The sequence below is a fragment of the Hipposideros armiger genome, unplaced genomic scaffold (assembly GCF_001890085.2).
Source record: "Hipposideros armiger isolate ML-2016 unplaced genomic scaffold, ASM189008v1 scaffold_1766, whole genome shotgun sequence".
Taxonomy (NCBI): domain Eukaryota; kingdom Metazoa; phylum Chordata; class Mammalia; order Chiroptera; family Hipposideridae; genus Hipposideros; species Hipposideros armiger.
In genome coordinates this window covers 107,703-117,463 of record NW_017733116.1, presented here as the reverse complement: position 1 = coordinate 117,463, position 9,761 = coordinate 107,703, and the positions used below count along the sequence as shown (strand labels likewise).

Here is a 9,761-nt window from a genome sequence, read left to right as displayed (position 1 = left end):
CATGCAGATATATGAACAGAAAATCTATGAGATATAGGCTTTTTTTTTTTTTATATATATATATATATATATATATATATATATATATATATATATATATATATATTTTAAATTTGATTCTATAAAACATAAATCTTTCTCCTCTCAGGAAAAAAACAACAACACATGGGAAAATGGTATCTTCAAGTATAAATATAAGATATAATGTGACATATCAGGAAAGGTAGGGGTTTTGACACTATTTCCTCCTACAAGCGATTGGTGATGTGAGTTAGTATTGCTGATGCACTGTAAGTGGGTCACAAGTGTGCCGCGACATGCTAATGGTTGCAAAATTGAAATCTAAATGTATAGGTGACAAGAGCAACGCAACTTTGTAAACTGGAAAGCAGATGGATGACTTTGCAGGCCTGAAAAAGCTGAGTCCGAAGCTAACAGTAAAGGAAGCTGAGAACCATGCAAATGTACCCTGAAAAATCTTCAAAAGCCTCAAGAATCTCTGGAAGTGGGATTAAGGTGAAGGGACTAAAATAAGAAACACTGGATGAAGATTTGGGCATCTGACCTCTTCCTCCACCTGGGCAGAAGTCAAAGATTTTATTTTCTGGAGAGGATAAAACAGAGGTTCTCTGGCTGTCTGGCTGGAAGGGCACAGACACCATTAAGGACAGTGGTACCATACCAAAGCAGGGGGATTACACCAAAAAGTAAAAAAATAAAAATTTAAAAAAGTGAAAAAAATCTAGATGTGTATTTGAATTCTATTAGAATTTTTAACTCTAATCTTCCTGTGTTTGGTAATTATTTTATGAGGGGCAAGAGATAATTGTGTGCATGTGTATACACATGTAAATATAAAAATATAAAATATATATAAAATAACCTTCCTGTTGAACTATGCTAGTTCCTCTGAGTATAACTTTTATCATCAATGGATTTTTGTGTGTATATTAATTTTTCCTTAGATGACCAGAATTCAAACAATTCTTTAAATTGTACATTTTTTTTAATCTTATGGATTTTCCACTCTTCCATTTACAAATATAATGTTGAAAATTCATTTGGTAATGAGAATGGATTTTGAGTCCATTCACACATTTTCATATCAAGTATTCTTAAATGAAAACAAAATAATGTAAAATACTTCAGTTTCTATTTCAATGTAATTTGTTCTCCTTTTTCATATTTTTACTAACAGAGTAGGCATATATGATTCTTACTTTTATTATAATTATTATTTGGGATTAGGTATTCCTACATAAAGATATCTCATTTCTTGATGTATCTTACTCCATCATTTTATTAACATCTTTTATGTTAACAATTAGCTAAACTCTGATTCTTGATGAAATTCCATAAAGTGATTGTTTTGTCATTTAGAAAGTTTTTTTTCTTAAAAACAAATAATGAAAAATATTTAAATCAATACATTAAAAGATACTTCTAGTCTAAATGCTTCAAAGGATGCATTTTTTAAATTATTTTTATCTCACGAGTAGTCATAGTTTATAAAATTTTGAGAACTTCAAATTAATATTTCATTATTTCCCATACTGCTTATCCTAGGCCAATTTTTAAACCTTTTTTGTTTCAATTTGTTTACAACGTTCTTAAGAATGCAGAGGATCTAAACTTTTCAATGTTTCTAAAGTAACATGAGCCTAATAGCCCATACATATTTCTATTTAAATATTTATTCACACATTCAACATGTCTATTAATTACTATGGGCCATAGTTTGGGACACATCGGTGAACAAAACAGAAAACACTGCCCTCAGAGAGCTTACATTTAAGTGTATTAACAATGAAAAAAATACGTAAATTAAACAACATATTAAGAATTGATGCAGGTTATGGAATAAAAGGAAAAATTAGAACAGGATAATGAGGTTGGGGAATATGGGACTTGGAGGAACAGATTGAAGCTTTTTTGAGATTGATTACAATAATGTGAGATGGAGCTAAAAAGGGTGGACAAGTCTGTACTATTAATAGCTAAAGTTAAATTATCTCACCACATTGCAAATATGCTTATTTTATTAGCTTGCATAAAAACTGTCAGTGCAATGTTTAAAACCAATGGATCAACCAAAATAGAAAACAGACCTCTTTTTAAAAAAATATTAAGACTTACTGAATGCACTAATGAGTCAAGTGGCATAGAAAAACAGAAAATCCAAAAGATTATTAAATAAAAAAACATTTATACTGTGTAGTGGTGGCTGCACAGTCATTAGTAACTACACTTAGATAGCAGTTCTAGATAGAATCCCTAAAGAGGAATCTTAGCTGAATGCTATTTGTTTCATAAAGAAGCACTAAAACAAACTCCTGGTAATGAAATACTCAACTTGGGATACTTCTACTTGAAAAGAAAAAACTGGTACTATGGAATGCACTGCGTAAGTCTTCCTTGATGTTACAGCTGCACCAGCTGAAAGGTGTCAAAGCCTTACAACAAGAGTTCACTCTAAAACCCTAAGTTACATATCTCTCCATTCCATTCACAGATCTACATTCTGTATTAAACGATGCTATTAAAATGGTAAATCTAATAAAACCCAAGCTGCTGGAGTCAGGCCTGGTTTCAGTTTTATAATAAATGTCATTAGAACACAACATCACTGTTAGGTTAAAAATAATGTGTTATGAAAAAACTTTACACATTCAAAGCAGAACGCAACTTTAAAAAATTATGGTTAAAAACAGTTCATTGGTGATGTTTGACAGTGTCACAATCAGAATACTAAAGTAGACTAGTTAATGCTAGTGGAATGTAGGCATTATTTAAGAATACTTGATAAGAAAATGTGTGAAGGGACTCAAAATCCATACTCATTATCAAGAATTTCCAAAATTACATTTGTAAATGGAAGAGTGGAAAATCTGTAAGATTTTAAAAATTTTATGTACAATTAAAATAATTGTTCACATTTTGGTTATCAGAGGGAAAACAGTTTCATTGATTAGAAAATCTTATTCAGGAACTGCATATAGTTACTTCAAGCATAAAATCATAAAATTTCAGTATTTACTGCTGTAATTAAAATATATATTAAATGTTTTCATTTACTTTCATATAGATGCTCTCCGGCCCCCTTCACGTATCCTTGGGTGCCACGTGATTCCACTGTCCATGTGCAACATGGAAAAGGCTTGGGAAACATTAGCATGGCTTACATGGTAGACTGCTTCCCCAAGGTTGGGGAACTTAAAGGGCAGTAAGTCAATAAGTAAAACAGAATACAGAAACATTAGCTCAGGGATACATTTACCTCTAAACTAAACTCTGAGATCTCATGGGATTAGTAAAATCTTTAAAAATACACTATAATACCTCGATCAAAACTCATCATAGATTTCCAAAATGTATATAAAATGTGTTTTCTCTTTATAGAATGTGGTTACAATTTTCACTTAATAAGTTATTTTCTTATACTGTAATTTAACCAAGAAATTCTTTCTGACAAAGCAAAAAATATATATACATTCAGTAGTTCTCTCGTCACATGTAGAATTTTATAATTTACTAAATGACAAGTTTAAAATTTAATAATATATCTAATACCATTAATCTTGCACTCATTAACTATTTGAGAAAATGTCAAATCCATATCTTCAAAGAAAATCAGTGAAAAGCATTCAGGTAGAAAATGAATATAAATTAATACAGAGTCCTCTACAAATAAAATAATAAGGTTTCAATGCATTTAAAGAGCATTTGCCTTAATATTTAAAGCACTCCTTTTAAAACAGACTAAGGAGTCTTACAGAAATATGTAGTCTTGGCAACCAAAGGAAGGCAGAGGTCAGAAGCCTGGAGAACCGCTGAAGAAATCGGAATGTTTTCTCTTTGTTCCCCAACATTATCATGAACAAAGAAGATACAAACCAGTCATGGCCAGCATAACTCCCCTGCAGGCAGACTGAAAAGCACAGTTAAGGAACTTTTACAATATTTTATCTTATAAAATGAAATATAACAACTCCATAAATATTCATTTCCAGGATCTCTATGAGGAAAGATGTATTAATGATGCTTAGTCCTCATTTTGTCTTTAACCATTTCACAAGCTATTGATGTAAAACTAAATTTTAGTAATAAAAATGTTACAGGGTAACTATTTGAATGTAATATTTGCTTAAATGTCTAGTGGAGGCCAATGGCACTAGCAACTAGAGGAAAACCTATCTGCTTTGTAAAAACACACTTTCAAATCATTAACACGACAATACCATCCTTTGTCTAGTTCAGATTATCTGCTAAACTACTAGCATAAAAGTACAAAAAAAAATCCATACATTTTTAGACTCAGTAATGCAGTTTGTATACATTTTTTAAGTCAAATCCTACTTCTGAGAGATAACCAATTCAAATAAAATAATAAATGGGTGTTTTATTCTTATTCTAGGTTTGACAAATCTATTGGGTTGCCAGAAAACTCATGACGCATTTTTGCAATGAAAAACAGAAAAAATATGTCATAACTTTTCCGACAACCCAATAGAATATTCTTTTTCTAGATTAATTAAACCTATTTTTAAAACTTCCTTATATATGTCTGAAAATATATTCTAATATTCTAATAACTTTAATTATTCAGTTTACGATTCAATACGATTGAATTTAATAATTACTACTCAATAAAATGTATATTTAAAATACAGAATAAATACTATAAAGATATATCATAACAAATAAATTGCTAATATAAGTTAAAGTATCATTTTACTACAAAAGTGTTAAGGCACCCCCATCAAATAATTATGAAAAATATATGAGGAATGTCAAAAGGATATGAAGAGAAGATTTTACGGGAGCTTGCTGCTGTTTCAGAAATCTCTCGCAGTGCTTTAAAACCCAGCTAAGATCATTTTCTGCACCATCTTTCAACAGGTTGAGGAACTTGCCATACCTACATTAAACCAATAAAACATACAAAATGGAAAATATCAGGCCCTGTATTACAAATTGATATTTTGAAATCCATCAAAGTATAATCCTCCTAAAATCCCAAGGTTTTACGTTTTCAAATTTCTCCTTTTGTCAAACTATGTTACATAGAGCACTTAGAGAAAACTGAAACTCAATTTAATTACTGATAATTATGGTATTTTTGGATTAGCAGTATTCATCTGGTAAACCCTGGTAACTTTAAAGGAAAAATAAAACAGTAATGAGAGAACAAATTGTAGATACCATAGATCCACAAGTAGAATATAAGCATTTCTTTCCTGAACTTAATCTAAAACATGGGATGGTGGCAGGTTAGATTGACAAAATGTGAAATCTAGAAGCAATTTAAGAGTTCATCTAGGCCAATGATTCTAAATGGGGATGGCACTTCCCCTGGGGGCCACCTGGGAAATTTATGGGGGCTTTTTCATTGGCATAGTAACGGGGGGCACTACTGGTATGTGGTGAGTGAGGGCAAGGAGGTTAGATATGGGACAGTCCTGTACAATAATATCTTGCAAACACCCCGCCTGTTATTTGCATGGATGAAAAAGCTATTCTTAATGATCTGAAACTAATTCTGTTTTATATAAAATCATAAAATGTTCTATTTTTTTATACATACTGAATGCAACTGTGTGTAAATCAGGGAAAGATAGTAGTACTTTTGTTTTGTTTGAAGCCTTACTAAGACTTGTTCACCATTGTGGAAAGTCAAATTGCCAGTGGCAACTCTCTTACAGTATTTGAAGCACCAAAATAAAATCAGTCTCTATTTGTAGCTGCCAGAGTCATGATGACTCTATAGGAGGCCAGCTATGTCTTACACTCTAGTTGTACACAAACATTTCTTCTTTTTTTTTAATTAAAGTTTATTGGGGTGACAATGGTTAGTAAAGTTACATAGGTTTCAAATGTACAATTATGTAATACACCATCTATATATCACATTGTGCATTCGCCAGCCAGAGTCAGTCACAAACATTTCATTATAAATCACTTTCCATTTATTTCTTACCAATATGACATTATATTGAATTTAAAAAAACAAACATGTGACTAGCCTGCTTATATTATCTATGGATACCATTTCAGAATAGAAATAGAATATTTAAAATAAAAAGCATGTATACGCTCACAAAACAAGATCACTGCATTGCATGCCCTATGTGATAAAGGTGGGCGAGCAAGAATCAGGACCACAGTTTTCATTATAATGCTACGAATTTATAAAAGCACTCAGTCTTTTTAACATCTTCCTCATGTTATCTTTCTAAAACTTGATTCTGATTCTTCAGAACGGGATTATCAAGAGCCCCATTTAATGAGCAAGAATGAGGAGGGTGTTGAGGACACCGTCCTAAACTCCCAGTCTGCTGTTTAGCTTGTCCATTTCCTTTGAAAATTACAATTTGGGTACTAAAAATTCAAACTACAATAATTGGTTTATTCATTTAAACTTCTGCATCTATCCTTAAGGTACTTTTGTACACATCACCACAGTTTTATAATTTAATCATATTTTAGAAAATGGCATTATTGTGCTGATTTTCATGATGCTATTTTTGGGAAAAAACCTGTTAGTCATAGAGGTTTAAATACATTGGAATTAGACTCTGAAATAATAATGAACCATAACTGATTTACCTGCAGAGGTAATTTAATCATGCGCCAATGTCCTGAAAATAAAGTTATTACTTTCTGAATGACAAACTACATTTGAAATATACAAAATAGTTGGTTGTTAAATACTATTAAGCACATATCAGGTATACCTGACAGTCATTTTAATGCCAAGCTGCTGCACAGATGAAAGATTTTCATTCTTCACATTTGCATCAGTAGCTAAAAACAATAGAAAACTGGGTTATAAAAATGTATAAAAGTCTGAATAATCACATTTTAATTGAAAATTCATGAAAGCCATATTTTTACATATTTGAATGTGAATTTTTGAAAACACTGATGAATTTGTTCTTTTAAGAGCTCTCAATTATACTGTCAAAGGAATTAACAGGAAACTTTTTACAAATAACTTTTCTCCTATAAAAAGCATTTAAAAGCATACTAAATACAAAACAATTAATCATAGTTTTAAAGCAATCTAGTTTTGCTGGGCTCTCAGAACACAAAGGCTGTGTCTAGAATGTTGTACTTTTGGTAAGCAATGCACATATAAGATTTTGAATGACAAATACGTATATAACTATGGTTGTGTACTTCTTAAAGATTTAAACATGAGTGTCAGGAAGGAATAATCAGTATTCTACTTATAATGTACCACAATGTGACTGGGTTGTCGGAAAAGTCATGACATATGTTTGTGACAGATGGCACTAGTTCGTTTTTGGAAATACTAGAGTCATTCACATCTATGTTATTGCTATGTCATTGGACAGCTGACAGTTCTAGATCCATTCTAAAAAAAAATTGAGCGATTTGGTTGAGTTTTGGAGATTTTACAAGTTGAAGATGGAAGACCAAACTGTGCCATATTTAACTGTTTTACTTCCATAAAGGGAAGAACGCACATCAAGCTTGTAAAAAGTTGCATAAAGTTTACGGTGACAATGCTCTACAAGAACGTCAGTGCCAACGATGGTTCAGGAAATTCCATGCTGGTGATTTTGATCTCAATGATGCTCCTCGGTCAGGGAGGCCCACCGAGGTTGATGATGACAAAATAAAGGCATTGATTGAGTGAAACCCATGTTACACAACAAGAGAGATTGCAGAAACATTGAACATCCATCACTCAAGTGTTCACAATCACCTGAAGAAGCTGGGATACGTACACAAGCTCGATATTTGGGTTCTGCATGAACTCAAAGAAGTTCACTTGACAACGCGTATAAACATCTGCAATATGCTCATTAAACATGAGGAAAACAATCCTTTTTTGAAGCGACTGATAACTGGAGATGAGAAGTGGATTGTTTACAACAATGTGGTGCGCAAACGGTCTTGGTCCCGACATGATTCGCCTCAAATGACATCAAAAGCAGACATTCATCAGAGGAAGGTTATGCTCTCAGTGTGGTGGGATTTTAAAGGTGTTGTGTTTTTCGAGCTCCTACCAATAAACCAAACAATCTAATTCAAATGTGTACTGTCGGCAATTGGACAGTTTGAACAAATCCATCATCCAGAAACGTCCAGAGATTGTTAATTGTAAGAGTTGTGTTCTATAGCGACAATGCGAGGCCACACACAAGTTTGATCACCCGTCAAATTTGGAGCTTGGATGGGATGTGCTGCCACACCCACCATACTCGCCTGACCTTGCACCGTCAGACTTCCACTTGTTTCGCTCTCTTCAAAATTCCTTGCGTGGTATAACGTTCAATTCAGATGAGACTGTAAATCAGCACCTTGTTCATTTTTTTGCAAATAAAGACAGGTCCTTCTATGAATGAGGAATTATGAAGCTCACTGAAAGATGGCAAAAGGTTATTGAACAAAATGGGCAATGTATCATTGATTGATCTTTGTTCTTTATATAAATAAATGACCTTTGAAAAACATAGACAAAATACGTTATGACTTTTTCGACAACCCAATATGAGGGAGGGGTGAACAAGTTTGTTCCTGCAGATGAATTTTCTCTGTGAGGTAAGAATTGTGATTATCTACCAAAGAGAAGAAGCGATTATAAGGTACAAAGGACTATGGGAGAGGCTGAAACTCTGATTAGTCCTTGAGAATATTGGACCAAGCACACAATAACATCCAAAAGTATCACTAGAAAGCACTGAAGTTCTAGTTGAAACTTTCAATTTGGGGCTGAAGAAATAGTACCGTGCACAACACACATGATATTAAAGGAATTGCCCCAAATCACATAGTTATCTAGTGACTGAGAAGACGAAAAGCTAGGTTTTCTGAATCCCATATCACAAGTTATCTTTCCCTCCCATTACACATTGGTACATCTTATACTATCAACATAAGCAACTTAACTCACGGAGTCATTCATTCCTTTTAATAAACCTTTCTGATTAAGTGTGGTGTACCATGCCAGGAGCTACGCGGGATAAAAGATAAATCATGTCCTTAAAGAACTTTGCATGTCGTGTCAGAGATAAAACTTGTATATAGATAGCTCTGATGTTTTAATGTGCTAACAGAAATAGGAATCGTACAGATAAAATATTATGTGAATTCAGAAGTGAGAGAGATTAGGAAAGTGTGGGATTTAAACTGAACCTTAAAATATGGTTAGACTTGAGATAGAGAAGAACAAATTAAACATCACTGTTATCAAACATCTACTCTTTGGACCAGCAATAATTCATCTTTTAGCACTCTTGGAGTTAAGGTAACCTATTTCTAGTCTGCCTAGGATGATTTTCATAGTTTTAGCACAGAAAGTTTCATGCCTCAGAAATCCCCCACAGTCCCAGGCAAAGCAGACTGCTTGGTCACCTGCCTAGAGTGGTAACTTCCTTAAAGAATGACAGAGAGAGAGAGAGAGAGAGAGAGAGAGAGAGAGAGAGAGAGAGAGAGAGAGAGAGAGAGAGAGAGAGAGGGAGAGAAAGGGAATGGGAAATTGTGCTTTACATATCAAATGAGTAGCAATGTTCAGATGGAAATAGATATGGGCTTAAAAATACTTTTGGTATACTGAAATGAAGTTACAAATGGATGATATAACATTACTTCCTGGGGTCACTATGAAAAGCATAACAAAATAAGTTGTTGAAAAAAAGTCAACCAATGACACTTGTAGGATCCTATTCCCCTACTTACTTAACAATACCTAATTCAGCCTTAGCATTAATATTAAACCAACTATTTGGAAA

At 32.9% G+C, this 9,761-nt stretch overlaps 1 protein-coding gene across 1 annotated transcript in view; it reads right to left on the bottom strand.

The window, feature by feature from the left end:
- Positions 1-3,773: 3,773 nt before the first annotated feature.
- The window catches only part of LOC109378134 (protein broad-minded-like), a gene marked incomplete at both ends in the record, with an annotated part of 113,071 nt that continues 107,083 nt past the window's right edge, over positions 3,774-9,761 (bottom strand). Inside the window, 3 exons of the mRNA XM_019634594.1 lie at positions 3,774-3,928; positions 4,803-4,918; positions 6,735-6,804. Of these exons, the coding sequence (XP_019490139.1) occupies positions 3,774-3,928; positions 4,803-4,918; positions 6,735-6,804 (341 nt within the window). The remainder of the gene's footprint in view (positions 3,929-4,802; positions 4,919-6,734; positions 6,805-9,761) is intronic.